This window comes from Convolutriloba macropyga, chromosome 3, assembly GCF_964194025.1.
Source record: "Convolutriloba macropyga chromosome 3, txConMacr16.3, whole genome shotgun sequence".
NCBI lineage: Eukaryota > Metazoa > Xenacoelomorpha > Acoela > Convolutidae > Convolutriloba > Convolutriloba macropyga.
Genome location: NC_134470.1, coordinates 10,086,739 through 10,107,757, shown reverse-complemented (window position 1 = coordinate 10,107,757; position 21,019 = coordinate 10,086,739). Strand labels below are relative to the sequence as shown.

The following is a 21,019-nucleotide window of genomic DNA, read 5'->3' as shown; positions in this document are numbered from 1 at the left end:
TTTTTGTGAAAAATTTTAATTATTGTCAATCATCATCACTATTTTGTTTTTGGGTTTCATCAATCTTATTTTCAAATTTGTAGCCATCAAAATTGTCTTTTAGTTTGTAATTCCTGGGCGGTTTAACTTTTTCATTTCCGAAACCAATGTTGAATTTGCCCGTAAAACCACTCCTTGTTCCGTCGGGTTTTCTAAACTGAATCTTGTAACCTTCATAATACGGATCAACTGTATTCATTTCTTGGAACTCGCTGGCATAACGACTATTTCTGGCACCTGTAGTTTTGTATCTCGGCAAATTTGCACGCTCGGATACTTCATCTGTGTAGCTGCCATATTTTTGCTGGCCCTGAACCGACTGTTGGTTGTCGCTTCGTAGGGAAAAATCGATCCCTTTACCTTTTTTAGAATAACTAGCATTCGTTTCATACTGGTTTGAATTTACGTCCACAGATCTGTAACTGGTATACTGATTGTTATTCGCCCTTCTTTGATTTCTAGGGTAGTTGTCTCTTCTGTCAAAATTGTAACCTCGATAACCTTTAACACCAACAGAAGAATAGTTTCGAGGTTCATTTGAGTGATAATAATTTGATCGAGTCTGATAAGAATTAGTTTTGTAATCATTGAGGGTTAATCGTTTGTCTGAATCCCCTTCTTTTGGGTTTAGTGATCTGGCTATCATGGAAATTACAGATCCAAGCATAGAATAGCCAAACCTGCTCAGCTTGTAATTGTTCATCAAGTCAAAAAATAAACTTTGACATACCTTGCCTTGTACTTTAAAGACTTCGTTTAGAGCATAATGAACTATCTGCGACTTGCCCATAGTTTTGTTCTCCTGACAGAAATCTTGGATAACATTAATTACAACCTGACTATCTTCAATTACTTGTTCAAGTGATTGTCCCACAAAGTTATCAAACCCTTCAGGAATTATAGGGCTCAAAATAACAACATGCCTCGGTTCAAACTTTTCCACAATATTTTCGATCAAAGCTTTAAAATGCTCGCGCTGAACTTCACTGTCAACGCGTAATAGACCTCCTGGTGAAATCTGCAGCGCTAGAAAAACAGTGTCGAGTGACAGATATAGTTCACAATTATGAACCGCAGTCGCGAGAGTCGCGTAATCTCGCGCATACAAATTTTGTTGGTTCGAATTCTCAATCCAATTTCTGACAAAAATGTAGTTAGTCTGAAAGTTGGTTAGCAGAAGGTTGCGTGTTTTGGGGACATCGATTCCTTTTATTTCTGGGACCTCTTGGTCTGAAACTAGCCATGACTGTTCACTGTCAGTTGGGAATCTTGGCACTGCAGAAAGCCGATCCTCACGGTCCTCAGGTTCGCTCATCTGTACGGATGCTTCGTAGATCCGATCTTTCAATTTCTTATCAATATTACTTTCACCGTTTTCAAACCACTGATTTTTCTGATTTTCGCCAGCCTCAAAGCTGTCAATTGCGCTCCACTTTCTGTCTGATTCAGATGCAGCAAAGGAATCCCGTTCTGTTCTCTCTGATTGCAGGTCTTGGCCTGTTTGAAACACTCGATCAAATGTCCTCTCGTCAACAATTTGACGAGACCGTTCTCCGTGATCGACATCTTTCGGTTCATTTCCTACACGCAAACAAAAGCACATTGCTAACAGTAATTGGTAGATGGTACTTCTGCCGGTTAGTAAGAATCAGATAAAGTATAAGCCTATAAAAGGTGCTTAAATTTATAAAAAAAATATGCTAATCATTTATACCCTGTCTGATTCTTGTTGATCGGCAGACGTACCATCTACAAACAACAAACACTATTTTAAAACTAATAAGGGGGATATATTTGCTGGAAACTGATTAAAAAGAAAAGATTGGATGACACCTGGTGAACCTTAAGTATCAAGGAATTACAAGCTCGCAAAAACTAAGTTCAAAAACTTTAGAGAAATAAGTTCCCCAATAACATTTTCATTGCTTTAAATCAAAATTTTCATTGCATCCCAAATCTAAGAATAGCCCAATTTACCTCTGCAGTTTTCAAGTATTCTTTAACAGAATGCAATTCATTATTCCAGCATTCAGTCAATCTTTTCTATTTTAACCTCCGCCAAAGCTTTTAATTAACTTATTGGATCACAGAATCTTCTGCTGTATTTGGTACTTTTAGCTGGAACTCTTTCAAGGTCTTTTCAAGCAAAAAACTTTTTTCTGAAGTCGATTAAAAACATAGACCGACAAACGTCCGACGTATTTCTCTCGAACGACAGGCGAGGCAATTTAATTTAGAGGAGGTGTAGCTTAGATATGTTTTATAGGTGCAAAAAAGCCAATGCTAGTATGCCAGTCCAGCAACTTAACCACTAAGTTACAACGGTTTTATTCACTCGTTCACAATCGCTTTATATTAGCATCAAACTTTATTGAAGAATGAAAGCAACTTAGACCAATCAAAAATGAAGAACTCAGGGGTGAAAAAGTCAGTAAAGTCAAGAAATGTTCTAGAACAAAAACACAAAAACGGTCACGCAAAAATTTTGCATACAAAAATTTAGCGCTTTTCATTTGAAAACTTAAAGCAATCGTCTTCAGCGAGAAAACTTCAACACGGACTCTAACACGCAAACAACATGAGCGTCTATTTCGATAGTTTCAGATAATTGAGAGTAGGATAATTGAGAGTACAACGTATCACTCCGAGATGAAAAAGAAAGTAAAATGTGGCACTATATTTATTGTACGTTTGCCACAAGTGGAAAAATAACAATAAAAACACACCAATAGTTCGAATTTCAAAAAAATATAGTCACAAAATAAACTGGCGTTGTTGAGCATTTTGTTGACAACTGGCACCGTTAATAGTTTTTGAAAGAAATAAGTGTTGAAGCCAAAGAAACCATTAGCTAGGAACGGAAACGATTAATTTGATTCATGTATCTCTCATTAGAAACCAATGAGGCCTATCAGTATTGACACTTAGTAAACATAAACCGACTAATGTCGGAAGAGTTGCTCTCGAACGACAGGCGGGTAGAAAAATATTTGCCCCACCGGGATTCGAACCATTGACCTCCTCCTTCATAACCATTTGCACTGCCGACTGTGCTATTTGGCCCTTGTTTTTCCTGCGCTGCAACCGACTTTATATTAGCAACAAGCTTTACTTCGGAGTGAGAGCAAAAAAGATCACTCAAAAATGAAGAACGAAAATGTGAAAAAGCCACCTGAGAAGTGAAAGATTGTTCAAGAAAAGCGCAAAATGATCAAGCAAAAAACTTGTATTAAAAAAACATCAACACGTTTACAATAAGTGCCATGAACTTCGTTCAAGAGCAATTAATAAGACAGCAAAAGTAATACGAAAATGCGTAAAATAAAACATGCACCAGTATTTTATAACAAAGAAGTTAAAGTCATAAAAAACATTGAACTGCCCGTTTAAGTTCTCAAGCAATTGAAAAAAGGCACTCAAGAACACAAGCAGAACATTTCAGTAGAACTGTAGAGAGAAACGCTGAAAATGTAGGAAGTCCAAATCACTCTCAAAAACAGATAACTTGTTCGAACATCAAATTCTCACTCTGCTTTAATGGAAGTTTGAAAAAAGTTACGCTTCTAAAATAATAGATTTTCGCTCCTTTTACTAAAAACTGACATGTTTCCAAGATAAACAATCTGACGATTGCATGCAAGGGTCTTTCAAACTCCTCAAAAATATGATTCAAGATTTGATCCTTAAATTTTTTTATTTTAGTTTTTTCAAAAGTTACCAATTGCTTTAAAACGGTGTTTTCAATTTTTTGAGTACATTTATGACAACAACAGCGGTAGTCGTCAAATTTAAGACCCTTCTCGACAACTCATCCTGAACTTGGCCTCTAATTGATAAACTATAGAGGCCATTTCTGTCTCGGAAAACTTACAATTTATTAAACATCGCTTTAAACGAACCAGATATCGATAATGCCTAACCTTTTAAATACGAGTGTTTTAAACAGTCAAAACTTGGTTGGGGAGCAATTAATAATAAACCAGTTATCGATAACTCCCACAGCGCGCACAAAAATCCCTTAGAACTGATTTCGCATAAAAATTTGCAAATTAAAGCACAAAGTTATCGGTAGATGGGATACGGAAAAAGGCAATAGTGCCTGATCCTTCCATATATGCGAAAGCTCAAATAACTAAGTTAGCCATAAATATGAGGACAAACCAACAAAAAACCATTTGCAATAATTAAAATTAGGCACAAATCAAACGAAATCAGTTTTAAGGGATTTTTGTGCGCGCTGTGGGAGTTATCGGCAACTGGTTCATTTTTAATTGCTCCCGAACGAAGTTTTGACTGTTTAAAACAATATCGAAATTAATAAAATAGTTGAAACACTATAAATACTCGCAAAAGCAAAATACAAAAACCCTCCAAAGCACATTTCATTATAGGCCCCCATCACCCCGAGCAACGGTGTCGGAAACCAAACATTCCAAGGATGCCTGCTATATACAATATCTTTTGAAATTAACACAGGCTTCTTAAATTTGCTTGACAAAAGTTATAAGAAACAAAAATATTATTTTATTTGTTCCTAAAAGTTAAAAACATTTATATTTACTGAGCAAATGTTGCGCTACCTGAGCTAGCTGTCTATTCCTTCTCGACCTTCTCTATTTTCCAAATAAATTAACCTCATAAGAGCTGAATTAGTTTAAGTATTAATAAATAATTGTATTTAATGATGCGAACAGTTAAACAAAACCCAATTTTTCTGAAACGGAATCTTCAAATGTTAAGAAAACCAAAACTAAACAAAGAACTGCCCCTCCCAAACACTGGGTGAATATTGGGGCTCTCCCAGCACTACGTCTTCCTAAAGGATTTCGCATTTATCAAAGCTATCAATACACAGAAAAAATTACACACAACAATTTGAAACAAAGAACTACTGGCTCAAGTAGATGAGTCAAACTAACATCCTCTCTTCTTCAACATCAGCATCCATTGAAGCATCAACAATCTCGCGCCGCCTAAATGTCCCAGCGCCTCGTATGCAGAGAATGGAGCTCTTTGGGAGAGCGAAGCTGATTTTTATCATTAGATAAGATGTGGCGTAGCTGTCATATTTTCCAGCAGAGCTTCTATGGCAGTTGCTTCAGCGCTTTTGAAGCTGATGGTCCACCTCTACAAGTGCACGCAAAGACAAGCTAGCAAAATATTGGTTTCGCAACTTTATGAATTCGTGATACTTGAAGGCTTCGCTACTGCTTTGGGGTTAACTTTTTGCTAGCGAATTGAAAAATTTTACATCAAAGTTTATTGTTGAACCTGGATTAGCAAGGTCCATTGGCGTTTATGTCCAATCTCGCATCATCATTTGTCGTTGATTTAAAATCAAAGGTTTCCTCTTGCAACAGCAAGATGTTCAATCTCAGCATGACTGATATCACTTGAAAGATTCGCAAAGGAATCGCAAAGTTCATTATGTATCAGTTGGGTCTATGCCGCTTTCGGACAGGGGAGGACATGCGCCACAGTGAATTTAAATGCGCATAATGAAGGCATCTTGGGTGGGTCCTAACCCTAGCGAAGCGTAAAGCAATTACGAAACTCGTTAGGTCAAAAGGCTATCGCTTCAATGGCATAGCGTTCAACCACCTAGATGCTCTTTTTTCACTATCTAAGACAAATGAACGAATCTCGTTTTTAGTCAAATCGCTCTAAATTAGCGTCTTTTTCCATTTGACATCAAGCTCTCCTTTTTTATTTCATATACGATTCGCTGTTGCTTTAGTTCAGCTTCAGGCAGCAATCAGGATAAGATATGTGAAATTTAAAATGATTGTTCATATTCCCTTAAACTCTCTTTTGGTCTTAGTATGTTTAGGCCACCCTTCCTTATCGGCAACGCAAAAATATTCCGATATTTTTTATTGTAGGCGGTATTCTTTACTAGATTCCGTAATCGTTACCAGCTCATCGTTGATTGATTTCTCACATTACTTTAAAAAGTCTTCAAAATTAGGTGTTCTAAGAGCTAAGACAGTCAATTGAAGCCTAACCAATGAAGTGAACGATTTATAAACACTGAGGTGAAACATTGGCATGAGGCCAACTTCTTCAACAAAGACGTCTGCTGTGTTAGTGATCTCTCTACAAATTTCCTTTTTGCATCATCAAAACCTATAACACTATCTTATACTCTCGAAACGTGAACCAATTCCACTTCGCCATAATCGAAACATTTGCTTTTTCAAAAAGATGTTCTTTGGTACTAACATAGCACTTAGTAAGATGATACCAGAGAACAGGACCATTATTTTTGTTAAAGACTCAAAAAGTTTCTCCAGCTAATCAAGAGAGCCAACAACGCTACCATCGTGCTCAATCCGTTTTGGACTAAGAAGAAGCAGCCGTCAAGAGGTTCAACAAAGGGGGTTATGGCAATCCATCGACATCCCAAGGGGGTCTCCTATAATGTACCTTCATGAGATAGTGTTATTTGATTGTTAATAAACTATTCATATCGACAATGCAATGGGTCTCCTATGTTTTACCTCTCTGAGAGAGTATTATTTGTTTGTTAAAAAACAATTTTGATGGTCCACGAAATGAATTACATATGGAATGATAGAGGGAACGGCATAATTTCTCAATTTTGTTTAAAGCAAGGTCACGGTTGAGACTATTGAAAGCATTTTTTGTAATAACTCCAGATCACTTCTGAATCTGCAGAATTAAAACAAGCTATCAACGAAAGAATTGCGTGTTTAATTACTCCCCCTTTTGACAGATACAAACTTGTCGGTTAACACCTAATATCTTAAGCTCTGTTTTGACCCACTTAACAATAATTCTTCCAATAAATCGACTTAGCACTTCCCCAACTCCTATCGGTCTTTCATAGGGCCATTTAACAAGAGCTATCAGCCGAAATGAATTATACGGGAGAAAGAATGTCAAATGCGAGGCAATTTAATTCAAGGGCTTTAGCCTAGATGAATATTTCTTTATGAGCGCAAAAAAAGTTAACCACTCCAGGTTTCGAACCATAGACTTCCCGCTCCCTCAGCAGAAGCACCGCCTGCTCGTCTATCATGTCCCTCTTGTTGCTACGCTGCAATCGATTCTATTTAAGCAATAAGCTTTACTTCGGAGTGAGAGCAATAGAAATCACTCAAAAATGAAGAACGCAAGAGCGAAACATAACCGACTAACGTCGGGCGAATTGCTCTCAAACGACCGGTGAGCGGTTGGCGTCGAGAGTAGCTAGCCAAGGTTTATTGAGGCTAGCTTTATCTTAATTCAAGGGGCGTGAGATAAGCGCAGCTGTGGATGGGAGTGCAAAAGTGGATTGGGGGGACTGTGGGGGCGGTGGGTGGGGGTGTGGGATCAATTTCTAAGAACCGCCCTTCACACCATGAGTGTTAGTCCAATAGTGAGCTGAAAAGCTCTAAGTAAACTTATTGCCCATCGGGCTCCACCTCTTAATCCTGTTTCTTAGGACGAAAAGTCAAAAGGGGCAAACAAAAAGTCGTTCAAGCGAAAAATTGCATAAAAAATAAACAGGATTAAAAAAACAAACATTTGAGAGCAATTAACAAGGATTTCCAAAAAAAGTTCTAGTTAAGTCATTTATGATAAAACATTTCTACTTTAATTCAGCGTTAAGGAGGATAATAAATGATGGCATCACGCCACATAAGAGCAGCTAAAGTGCGGCTTCAACAAAAAGAGTTAAAGGAAAGAGAGAGAGAGAGAGAGTGCGAGAAAAAACGTGAAGGAGAAGTAGAAGGAAAGAAACCCCAACCAACACAGAGAGAGAAAAAGCGAGTTAGGAAAATTTTCCATGATGGGAATCGTCTCAGCAACTTGTTTTCTAGACTTGTTAGCAAATAAATCAAACAAAAACAGAAAAGTGCAAATTCTTTTTTAAGTTTCCAGATTTCTCAGTGAAAAAGCGTTCAAAATTTTTTTGTCTCTGTGGTTCTGTCAAGTAACCCATCTTCAAGACTTCAAAATTTTCGTTGGCTAGTAAAGATCTTTAAACTCAGAAAAGGACAAAAATATTCAAAAATTTAGAAAACAATTGCATAATTTAACAAAATCTTGCTAAAATTCAAGATATTAATATCTTCAAAATCATTTCATTGTCTCAAGAGACTAGCCAGTATCTCTATGTCAAACCTCAAAAAGTTTCACTAGCTCATATATATCCATAAACTTGGAACATGATAATAATTTTCCGAAAATTTGAAAAAAAATTAAACTTTATCAAAAAATTGCTAAAACCAAGTAATTGAAATATTGATAAACACTCCATTAACTCCAGAAATTACAAAACTTTTTATTATTAAACATTGCAGGGGGTCTGTGGACCTCTTGTGCCGGAAAAAAAAACAAAAATCCATAAGATTCAGAAAACTTGAAAAAATTGGAACTATTTTTAAAAACTACTTAAATTCGTGATATTAAAATCTTGAAAACACTCCATTACATCTAGAAACTATGCAGGAACCTATAAGCAAACCCTAGAAGAGGTTCGATGGCTCTTGACAAACATAAAAAAGCAATAAAACTTCAAAACATTGAAAAAAATTGCAAGTTTCATAAAAAAATGGCTTAAATTTCAGATATTGAAAAGTTGACAACTATTCCATGTCCAAAAAAGTTTACAGGAACTCATTGGACTTATTATGAAACCCTAACGGAGGTTTTCCGACCCCTGAAGCCAAAAAACTCTGAATAATGACACTGTCAAAAAAATTGAAGAAATTTGAAAGTTTTATAAAAAAAAATTGCTAAAAATTGTGATATTGAAAGTTGAAAACTATTCCATGGCCAATAAAAATTTTCAATAACTGATTATAAAACCCATAAGGAGGTTTTCTGGCCCTGGTTCTGGAAAGACTTAAGTAATGAAAAAGAAATGTCAAAAAACTGAAAAAAAAATGCGCGTTTTGTCAAAAAACTGCTAAAATTCGTGATGATAAAATATTGAAATCTTTCCATTACCACCAGAAACTATGCAGTAAACTATTATAAAACACTAGAGGATGTTTCTTGACATCTAGGGCTGATACAACTCACAATAATGACAAAAATTTTCGAAAAGCTTGAAAAAAAATCGAGAAAATTAGTATAAATATGCGTTTTCAGCGAGCGGTTGTTCGTCAGTAGCCAGACACGGGGGGGGGGGGGGGGGGGGGGGGGTCTAAGAACCGCCCTTCACATAAGTATAAGTCTCCAGAACAGTTTGAGCTGAAACATAGCTGAAAGGCTCTAAGAGCACTTGATGCCCGCTGGGCGCTACCTGTTTATCCCGTTTTTGAGGACGAAAAGTCAAATGGGTCAGACGAAAAATCGTTCAAGCGAAAAATCGCATAAAAAGAATGACAGGACTAATATAATTGCTACAAACTTTGAGAGGTATTAAGGTCACTTGAGAAGTCAAATAATGTTCTAGAAGAAAAGCGAAAAAATGGTCAAGCGAAAAATTTGCAAAACCAACACGTTTACAATAATTGCTAGGAACTTCGCTCGCGAGCAATTAAACAGCAGAAACTTTTTGCTCTTTATGAGCTAAACTTGGCTGGGGTGATAGGCGTGGTTGGGGTACCGGGGAGTCCAAACTTAAGCCTACTGAGCCGCGCCGAAAACGACTGGGAACAAATGTGCTATTTCATTACCGTAATATTGTGTCGAATCGTGGGACGGGCCATGCTGAAAATCAGGATCTTTATCATTGATGGATTTCATTTGTTGTTTTAGCTGCTCAGCCCTTGTGCAGGACAAGTAAGTTGGCGGGTAGGAGTTATCTGAATGCAGGAAACATTGAGAAATAATTAGGTATCCTGACGAAATAAGCTGAGAACTTACAGGTTGATAGTTGACGGCACAAGCAACATGTTAGAGTTTTTCGTTGTGAAAATTGGAGGAGCTGCTTGGGACCAGTAGGCCCCACTTTAACTGAAACCTTTATCATATTTATCTGAAACGCCAATTCAACAGATTTAACGACAGCAGCATATAAGGCTTCTTTGCATAAAACATATGATACAGCTTCTGGTTATCACATTATCAAATATCATATCATAACAGAAAAACATCTCATTGAAAAATCGGAGATCGTTTTTGATACTGAAGTAGAACAAAGTTGATACTTGTGGTAATAGGCAGGCTGATATAAAACAAGCGAATATTATCTGAAGTAAAAGAGACAATTACTCTAATTTCAAAGCGAAAAACAGCTCCGAAATAAATGGGAGAAGTAGTAGTAAAGAGGGAGAAGTAAGCGATATCACTCTTTGATCCTTTAACAATTTGTGAAACAGTTTTAACCTGACGATGAAGGTAAAGTTCGAAAACGTTTGTTTTAAATATCGGAAGTAATTTTAATTTGACAAATTGGTTTCTTTTACAATAGTAGTGAAGGATTTAGATGTTGGTCTTTGGTATTTCCATCCGTTCTGCAGCTGAAAGTACAATTCCGCTTAAAATTGTTGAGTATGTTATAGTTTCCACACCTACAAATCACTCTTTCGATCGCTTAAGTGCATTTGTTCTATTCGGAATAACTTTTGAAAAGGTTTCAGTTTTACTATGTAATGGCACGTGTAACTGGGAGGAGCATAACGTACTCGGGAGCACAAACGGAAAAGACCCAAGCAATTTCTGACAAGGGATTTAATATGGTCATTTAACACTCTGGAGATGTAATTGAAGAGCAGTTCGGTTCTTCTGAAGTTTTGTTCAGCGTCGCTTTAGTGAAAATTCAAACTGTTTTCAAACTATGCGATAAAAGCATAATTGTGAAATAGACCTGTGAAATAGTCTCCATTTTGCACCCAGGAGGCTATTTAATTTTGTTTCAGCTCGTGATTGCTGCTACTAACAGTGATAAGGGACTTGAATTATAAATGTATGGCTAAAAAATTTCAAAATAACATAAAACAGAAAGGGCAAACGGAATGGCAATGAATGCGAGACGGTTGAGGCGAAGAGCGAAAGCAAATGAAAAGAATTTTAATGTGTGCGCAGCAGCACCAGCCATGAAAAGAATAAGTTATCTATGATATGGTTTTGAACATGCAGCTTGGCTTGTCTTTGGAGATCAACATGAGGTCGTTTTGGCATTGAATGCGAACACTGTGTCTCTGTCATTAGAGGTAATATGGTTCCATTTATTTAAAAACTTGAGATAATTAGGAGCTGACTTCCACGTTGAAAGTTTCTATGCTGATGTCATCTGGCGTTTCGGACTTTTTACCTCTACATCCACGAATGCATAAAATAGTGCTTTTTAGAAGACTGAAGCTGACACGGGTGCGGATAAAGTTAATGACTTCTGGGTATCGTTCAGTTGCTTTTTGGGCTATCAGTGAAGCAATGCGTCTGATGAGTTTGTGTGTGATGGGGCTGGCTCAACCTGTGCTGGCAAATATCAAAGATGAAAAAGATCCATGTTCAATGTCCACAATTCGTTCTTGATATTTAAGGCGTTTTAATTTTTCATGCAGTCAATATGAATATTTGGTCTCTTTAATTATGGGATATTTTCCGTTTGTGACCCCCCCCCCCCAGCTTAGTGGTGCATATTAGTTGCAACCCAAAGACGCACGTGCAATATTTTTACGTAATGATTTACCATGTAATGACACGTGCTCTGTCACTGGGAGGAGCGTAACGTACTGGGGGCGCAAACGGAAAAGATCCTAATTCTGTTTGTGTGAGCATAGGGGTTGAAGTTCTTTGCATCACAAAAGGAGCGCTCGAAAAGACTGCCCAAGATTCCTTTGGCGGAGATGTCGAGTCTTGCCTCATCTTCGGTGCAGGTAGAGTTTGTAAAAGTCTCGTTGTCGAGAGGCTGCAGATGTGGTCCGACTTTGACGTCATGGCCAACTTTCTTCATCAAATTAGCAAAGAGATCACGTATTTTTTTGTGCCTGATAATCGGGTATCCTATTTGAGGCAGTGTAGGACGTTGGACAGTTCAAAAGGTGACCCAAAGGCACATGTTGATGGCACAATTTTGAAATCCCACCCGTAGCGGATAACGAGGTCGTCACGGAAATCCATTTTTGTGAGCCAGACTCCGTGTTTTTCGATTGGCAAGGTGTTTAGCCAGGAGGAGGCTCCTTTCTCCCTTGCAATTTTCAGGGCGTATGAGAGATCGGGATTCGTCGTGTCAATAATATAGTTTGCTTTTTGCGTAGCTGTCTTCAGGCCTTCATTTTTGGTCTCCTTCTTCATTAGGTCTTGCTCCAGAATTATGAGGTCCGAAGATGGGTCGTCGAGTGGTGCTGAAAGACTCTGGCAGTCTGAATAGTTTCTGGTCTAATCATCTGGTTGATTGATTGGCAGCCCACCTTTTCTGATGGGGAGGGAGAGTACCCGTCTCGTTATCTCGTCTGGACTATCTTCGTCAAGGCTGGGATGAGCTTGTTGCTGATGATCTCTTCAGCATGGCGAACAAAATTTGTTGTTTTAGGTGTGGTTTTGGACAGAAACGTCATTTTATTCTGAAGTCCTTTGACGTAGCAGTGGTAGGCTGCTTGGGTTGATGACTTGCCAAAGTTTGAGAGTTTTTGAATTAGATTCGTGTAGTCGTTGGTTTTGTGTTTCAAAAATTCCTGCATATCCTCGTCATTACCCATAACTGATCCTAGAACTCTCGCACCACTGAGAACTGGGACATTGGTGCTCGCAAAAAGATTTTTGGGTCTTTCGTTTTGTTGATGGTTTGACAATTAGCTGGCATTTTTGCGCGTTTACGTGATAGCCAAAGCTAGGCCCGTGATTGGAAAGATTCTCGAAGAGTTTGTGCAGATGCTGGAGTGTCCCGGCTGCGATGCCGTCGTCAGCGTACCACTTTTGTACAGTTTTTGACGTCTGCATTTTCAAAATTAGAGGCTTTATTGCAATTCCGTACATCTGCATGGCTAGTTGGTCTCATTGAGTGCATTCTTTGCGAGATAAGATGGCTTTTTTGTCAACAAATTTTGGCTTGGTGTCTGATAGGAGTTTGTAAGAGGTATGTGGAGAGAAAGACAGACTTTACGAATATTTTCTAGGGCGGTTGATGTTTAGTAGACTGAAGGCATCAGTGGCATCCATTAGTAAAATAGCTTCACAGTTCTTGTTTTTGAACTCTCTGCGCAGAGCATGGATTGCATTTTCGATTACTGCCGTCTGCCCAAGGCAGAGCTGAATACTGTCTCCAATTCTCTGGGCCTCTGCCCCTAGACAGCTTGAGATGCATCGCCCAATAATTCGGCACAGAACTTCCCCTATCCCAATCGGTTGTCTAGTGGCTGGACATTTGTAAAGTGGGATCAGTCTGCTGTTGTTGTACGCTTCTAATAAAGTACCGGCAAATTTTCACTATTCTGATTTTCGCTATTCTGTACGCCAGTTTTGCCACTATTTTCCGGAGGTTGATTGAGCAATTGTCGAATGGAGTCAGAAGTCTTCTCCATTGACAAGAGTCCAGACCAGAGGGTCTATGTGATCCTTTTGTCTTTTGAGCTGCTCTTTCACTTGCATTATCATCGATTATGTCAAAGATTGAGTTGTGAAAGGGCAAGGGGTTAGCTTTCTCGTGATTGGTAAAGAAAGGTTTATCGGTTGGCCTTCGTGGAGTTGTTTCTCGGCTAGAATTTCTGTAAAAGTTTTGTTTCCTATTTTGTCCTTTAGTGACAGAACTTTGCCTTTTGCATCACCGTCGAGTGTTCTGGTGGAATGGCCAAATTTTCGTCTTTTATGAATTCGGTATAGTTTTTAAGGGGTTGCGACTGGCGTTCTGCTCTATTGCTCTTCCGTACTTAGAGTGCTTTTGCTTCGGTAAGGAGTTCGTCTAGTGTGTCTTGATTCCATAGCTGAAGTCTTCGAATAATGGTTTTGTTGACAGAGTCAATGCCTTTCTTTGTTCGTGCCAGAATCAGGTGTGGCAAGACCATGGCTGCTGTCCTTGCTCAAATGGTGTGAGACCTGTTGTCGGCTAGTAGTTGCAGAGCTTCATCAGGCGATTCGGCAAAAGCGTTGCTGCTTTTGCACTATTTGAGTCTGTTGAACTTCGGTTTCCAGTGGACAACCTCGAGATAGATGTTGGAGAGCTTGTCCCGAGCGGAGGCGGAAAGTTATTCCATAATTTGGGACTTTGTCTCTCGCCGTCAGGGGTGGCCTCTGCGTCGTTTTGGGTAGGATAATAGGCCGTTTGAGAAAAATTTGGACATAGGTCCACCGCTATGTCATATTCTTGTTCCCGGCCCCTCTGACTGATAGCGTCAGCCACAAGCGTCCGGGAATCTTCACGGAGACTAAATGCGATAACTTGGGAAGTCGCAGGCCGAAAAAAACAAGTATTGCAGGTCCATGAGTTTGTCTTTTATTTGATGTTGTCTTTGCTCATCTGCGTGCATCTAAGGTGGTACCATTCATGGCATAGACAGCATCGTGCGTTGTATGAATTGTGGTGAATCAATTGTTTTGCAGCAAATGCAGGTCCATTTCGCTATGATAGGCTAGCCTATGGAACCAATCTTGGCACCGACAGCTTCAGTAGATGAGTGTCTATGGAACCAATACTGGCACCGGCAACAAAGAAAGGAAAGCAGGAAGGTTGATGGAAAATGAAAGCCAAGAGTTTAGGAGCCTATAGAACCAATGCTGGCACCGACGGCAAGCTTAGCAAATAATTTTATTTAATAAGAAGCCTATGGAGCCAATATTGGCACCCACGGCTTAAGTCGCACATTGAGGACTCAAGTCGCACATTAAGAGGCCGGACATTGTTTGAGTAACCCCATTTTCTGGGAATTTCAGATTCCGACGGAGGAATTCGTATCTGGGACAGACATCTGAGTTTGATTTTTTCTCGCATTTGGTGTTAGGTTTTCTCCGCATCTGCGTGATTTATTCATTTTGCTCAAGTTATTATCGAAGAACTTATTCCTCCGCACGTTTGATAGTTTTTCAGCTCAAAAATTTGGCGTGAGGGTTCTCCGCATCTGTTTGATCTGTTTGACTGACCAAGTTTTATTCAAATTTTTGGACTAACAAAGTTTATCTGTGCACCTCAAACCTCTGTAGAGCGCCTTGCTGACGAACACCTTTGATCCCCATTTTTATTTTTCCCCTTAGAAATGACATCCCCACCACCGCCACCACGCTTGAACAGCTTTGTACAATTTGTATCCAGCGATGCAATGCCCAAATTGGTAACCATTGTGTTAAATTCAAAAAATCGTTTATGTCCACCTTGCGTGTCTGGGCCTTACGAACAGTTCAAATTTTAGTGGATTGATTTTTTGGTCCTGCAGTAAGTGTTAGCCAACTTTCGCTGCAGAGCTGTCGGCATTTGATAGAATTTCTGCAATTGAGCAAAAACTAGAGTGGGTTGAAGCCGTTACTCTCGAGGTTTCCCTACTTCGAAATGAAATAGCTACGATGAAAAAACCTGACTTTCCCTTTCTTAGAGCAGCAAAAACCGGGCTCCTGAGAACCCGAAATGACAGCACTTCGAGTCATCAAAGTGGTTCAGGTACCAAAAAACGAAAAGCCGAAGATTTGACTATACAAACAGCACGGCGAAAGCTAAGAACCTCTAGAGAATTAAAGGCTGGTACCAATACGAACACATCGGTAATATCGGGCGTGCGTTAAAAGACCTTCAACGCGACGCCATATCGATGTTGGACGACTTAGTCAACATATCTCTGTCACTGAAATGGAAGAACACTGTTCAACAAACGGTATTGAATTCTTTAGTATTCGTCAAACTTAAAGAGCAAAATCACAGCTGAAGTCATTTCATTGTGTTTTTAAGTTTGAAGATAAAAAAGTCGAGTCAGCGGAATTTGGCCTGAAAATGTGACCGTGTCAAGATACTATTTTGAACGAGCCAGCTGGTGAATGGCTGAAAAGCGTTGAAAAAAACGACTAGAATTTAATTTTTCTGACAACTATGAAAACTGAATGTTTAACTGCTTCTTACATAATGTTCGCTCTGTGAGAAACAAGAAAAAAGAAATAAAAGCTTTTTTGCAAATAAATCAGATAATTATTGGAATATGTGTCAGATCATGGGTTAGAATTAAAATTGATGATAATTTCTTCTTGCAACAATATTGTCCCTCTGGTTTTAAGTTTCAGAGTGCACCACGACTCAATAAAAGTGGCAGAGGAATTTGCTTATTCTACAGATCAAACATTCAGTTAGAGAACTTTGAAAGTCAATCGTCAGAGCTGTTCGAAAGCTGCTTCGCAACCTTGAAAATTCAGGAATCTATTTTCTGCCTAATCATCGTGTACAGAGTGCCTGGAAGAAGTGTCACAACGTTTATTGATAATTTTAGTGACTTTCTGAAAGAAAAAACGTTACGTTTCGATGGAATTCTTCTCATAGGCAATTTCAACATTTCCTTGAATGTCAACAATTATGCTTCACAGCTCTGGGCTCTTTTTATGGAAGAATTTGGTCTAATCCAGCACGTCAAAAGCCAAACTCACAAATCCGGTGGTCATTTTATTCACGATCATTTTATATCGTCCGGTGAAATTCGGATTAATGTAATATCGAACACTTTTCTGACTCAATTTGATCATTTTGTTTTTCGATAAGTAATTGGAAACCTAGGAAACCTAAGCGACAAATATTTCACTGGAACTGGAAATTATCTAGGCCTGACTTGTATCTGAACTCGCTGTTAAATAGTTTCAGCATACTTCGAGTGTTGATAAAGCCTGGAAAGACTATCTGGCTGCAAAAAAATATATTGAATGATCAATTACCGCTCAAGTTAAAACATCTTTAACCATAAATGCCCGTTTTAGGATGATGACTTGTTGTTCTTGAAGAGGAAGAAAAGGAAATGTGCGCGATTTTATCGAAAAACCCGAAGCGTGATTTGAAAGCGGATTTTGTTTTGAATACCGAAATTTATTTCGATAATTTTCCTGAAAAAAGGGCACTGTTTTTCAAAAGTTTCTTGAATGCGAAATGTACACGTCAAATGTATGCGTTATTCAAAGATCTACTTGGTAAAGAGGAAAAGATACTACCAAAGTGTGAAAATAAGGAAATTCTTGCTACAGATTTTAATTAGTTTTTTTTTCAAAAGTTGGGAAAAGTATTGCATCAATTCAGGCAGCTGAATGTCCAGATATCCTACCGTTGACAAATAAACAGTTTTGAGACTTCACTCTGTTATCCTTGTGTGATTTGAAGAAGCTCCTTACGGCTTGAACGACTAGTACATCAACGCTGGATAGGAATCCGACGAGGATTGTAAAATCTTTTCCTGATGTATTGTCTTCTGTAGTATTGAACCTAATCGATCTTTGTTTGGAAAAGAGAGTTTCCCCCATGCTTTTAAACAAGCAATTGTTAAACCTCACATTTAAAACGTCAATCTTGATCCTGAGGATTTTGCAAATTATTGGCAAACATCAATCCTCAGTTACAAATCCAAGTTATTAGAAAGATCAGCTCTTTGACAACTTACCGATCACCTCGAGAGCAATGCCAAGTTCCGTGTTTTTAATAGTGCACATAGAAAATTTTATTCAACAGAAAGTGCACTACTAAAAGTAATCAACGACATGTTTCTTAATTTAGAGATAAAAAACAGTATTTTTTACATTGGACTCGATCTAACAGCAGCCGTTGATACACTGGATCATGATTTACTTCTATCAGTTCTTAATGTAAGCCTTCCGAGGTTCTGTTCTCTGTTTCCCAAAAAGCTATGTCAACCGTTGATCCTAGAGATTATTATTAAAAGATGTGATGTCTTCAGAACAGGAAATGAAAACTGAGGTACCATACTTCTGCCTGCTACTATGTGCTACGAAAGATCGGTTCTAACGGAGAGGCAGTATACAGTGATATCCTAATAGAGTTAGTAAGAGTTATGATTTTTTCGCGGCTTGACTCCTGCAACTCACTTTATTATGGATTACATGCTGTACTTCATGGGATGTTACAACGGATAATAAAATGTACATGCAGGCTGATATTTCGCCTGTCACCCAGAACACCAACTTCAAGAATCATCAAGCAGCTACATTGGTTACCTGTTAAGAAATGTCTGCTGTTCAAATTTTTACTTTTTGGTAATCTTCTAGTTCATCATCCTCAGCGAGTTCCAGAGTATCTTAGCTCTCTTGTGTCTCGCAATGATAAAGTTGCCAGTATACTTGCAACCTTTAAATTTCGGTCACTAAAACTAACTTCGGAAAAACATCTTTCAGCCATACAATTCCGCATGAATAGAACAGACTGCCATTTGAATTGAAGCTAATACCAGATGTGCTTAGTTATAGGAAGAAACTAAAACCTTATTTTCTGATTGTTTTATATTGAAGAATTTTGAATAATTAAATGGTGCCTAAACCTGTAATAATAATAAAAAAATATTAATAGTAATAATAATAATAATAATAATAATAATAATAATAATAATAAAAATAATAATAATAATAATAATAAAAATAATAATAATAATAACAATAATAATAACAATACTTATAGGAAGAAACTAAAACCTTATTTTCTGATTGTTTTATATTGAAGAACTTTGAATAATTAAATGGTGCCTAAACCTATAATAATAATAAAAAAATATTAATAGTAATAATAATAATAATAATAATAATAATAATAAAAATAATAATAATAATAACAACAATAATAATAATAATAATATTAATAATATTAATAATAATAATAATAATAATAATAATAATAATAATAATAATAATGATAATAATAATAATACTAATACTAATAATAATAATAATAATAATAATAATAATAATAATAATAATAATAATAATAATAATAATAATAATAATAAAAATAATAATAATAATAATAATAATAAAAATAATAAATTTAATAATAATAATAATAATAATAATAATAGTAATAATAATAATAATAATAATAATAATAATAATAATAATAATAATAATAATAATAATAAAATTAATAATAATAATAATATTAATAATATTAATAATAATAATAATAAAAGTGATATGACTCTTGGATCCTTATAAACGTGTAATCTTTTATCACTGTCAAGATACAATCGATAGATTATCTGCCACAGTCATAAAAAGAGCCCTAAAATGATGCAAAAAGCCAGTTTGTCAAATTAAAATATCTTCCGATATTTTAAACAAACGTTTTCGAGCTCTACGTTCATCATCAGGTTAAAAGTGTTTCACAAATGGTTAAAAGATAAAATGTATTTACACTTGTCTGAGACCACGTTAAAACAATTATAGGAACTATTTTAAAAAATCAATCGAAATTTTTCCTATATACAATATTTAGCCTGTTTACAACTCATATTTACATCTGTTATCAATTTCGTTAAAGAAATTCCTATTTCGGATTTTTTAAATTTGGCCATGTTTTTTTTTCCTAGGGTAATTCCAAATTTGCCCTAACCCTAGGTATCTCTCTTGTGGAGGTTTTGTAAATTTTGTTTTGTAATGGAAAACAAAATGTTTTTTGCGCATGTATCTTTCTCAAGTCAATATTATAATTTGAATAAATATTTTAGCGTGAGTTCCCTTGGTCTTCATAGTCAAAGTTTTTACCTAGGGCTTCATGATCAAAGTTGTTGAAAAGCTAAGTAGATGAAAAAATTTAATGTACAAAGGTTTTTCTCTATATCTAGCATCATCAGTCATAATGGAAATTAATGTTACTCAATTTACAATTCAAACAAACTCAAACCAACTAATAAACAAAACAGTAAAATAAGATTTTCTTAGAGTTCTGTTTATCGTTAAAACTTAAATTTCATTTTCCAGTTCTTTTTTAATTTTTCATTCAATATCTCTGAATTTATATATTGTAAGTTCTTAGTGGCTTTCTACCGCTTCGGTAATTTTTTGGAATGTTGCAATGAATTATAATCTTTGAATTGATTAACCTGACAACTGTTGTCTTTTTTAGTGTCAACTACTGTCTTCGGTACTCATCGCACGTGTTGAGCAATGACTTCATTTAAGCTATATTTATCAGTCCGAGAGTCGTGAGTTTTAAAGGCACATTGCACTGATTCATTATACATCAATCAAAAGCGCGTGAGGTGCCACAAAATTAATGGCTTGCATGCTTACCTACAGGCGAGTATGTTGATTATGGCCTTCAATCACTGTTTATATGTCTACATATTTTTCCAACATAAGTATAACACGTGCAAATTTAGATGCTGCACAAATCTAGACTTTAAGGATGATAAGCAGGTTTTTAGTTTTTGTATTGTGTAGATCAATGTAAGATGCGTTATTTTTTGTAGCTTTCTTCACTTCTAATGCTTAGTTGGCCTCTATTCTGTAAGAAATTTGTGGGTAGGTCCTTCTGCCTTAGATTAACATTTGGAGTCCCCTAAAGTTTTACCCATTGTCAAGGTTTACAAGGTCTGACAACCAGTTTTCCGGATATTGATTTTTCGCCTAATAGTTTTGCTGCTTTTATAGCGCTTCATCAAATTTTTGGCAGGTGACAGTTGCTCGTTGATATGTTGCCAGTTTTATTTATCATCTCTTTTTCATAATAAAAAGTTTAGTTCGAGTCCTCATTTGATGGTAAAATTTAAAAGCCAAATAGTCTAATTGTAAATTTAAAAGCATGCATTTTCGCTATACATGCATAGTCAGATTATCAGCTTTGCTCTACGAAAGTTTTTAACCAAAACGAAAGTATAGCTACAAGTACAGATAAGATTTAAAATTTTTGATTTCTTGGCCTGATTGCTTAACTCAAATATTCCAGCTTTCGAAAGTCTTTGAGTTAAAATTTCAAAATTTGTCATTAAATTTCAATTTCCAGACTGTTTTTAGACAGAACCTTAACCTTGAGCTTTTTTATTGCCTTTAATATTTGTTAAAATATTTTCGAACACGTCGACTCACATGAAAGAGTAATTCTCGAGTGTCAGCTCCCAGCCCCGGTTTTTCTCCTGTGTGATTATTTTTGTTGCCTAATGTGCAATGCCTCTATGGTGGTAATTTTTCA

The 21,019-nt window shown here is 36.8% G+C and overlaps 1 protein-coding gene across 1 annotated transcript; it reads right to left on the bottom strand.

The window, feature by feature from the left end:
• Positions 1 to 14,692, bottom strand: LOC142335919 (uncharacterized). The gene is made up of 4 exons (XM_075384302.1): positions 14,683 to 14,692; positions 9,862 to 9,975; positions 9,672 to 9,800; positions 1 to 1,620 (listed from the first exon to the last, which is right to left on the bottom strand). The coding sequence occupies exons 2-4, from the start codon at positions 9,965 to 9,967 to the stop codon at positions 26 to 28; spliced, it is 1,830 nt and encodes a 609-aa protein (XP_075240417.1). The 5' UTR covers positions 9,968 to 9,975; positions 14,683 to 14,692; the 3' UTR covers positions 1 to 25.
• Positions 14,693 to 21,019: the final 6,327 nt, after the last annotated feature.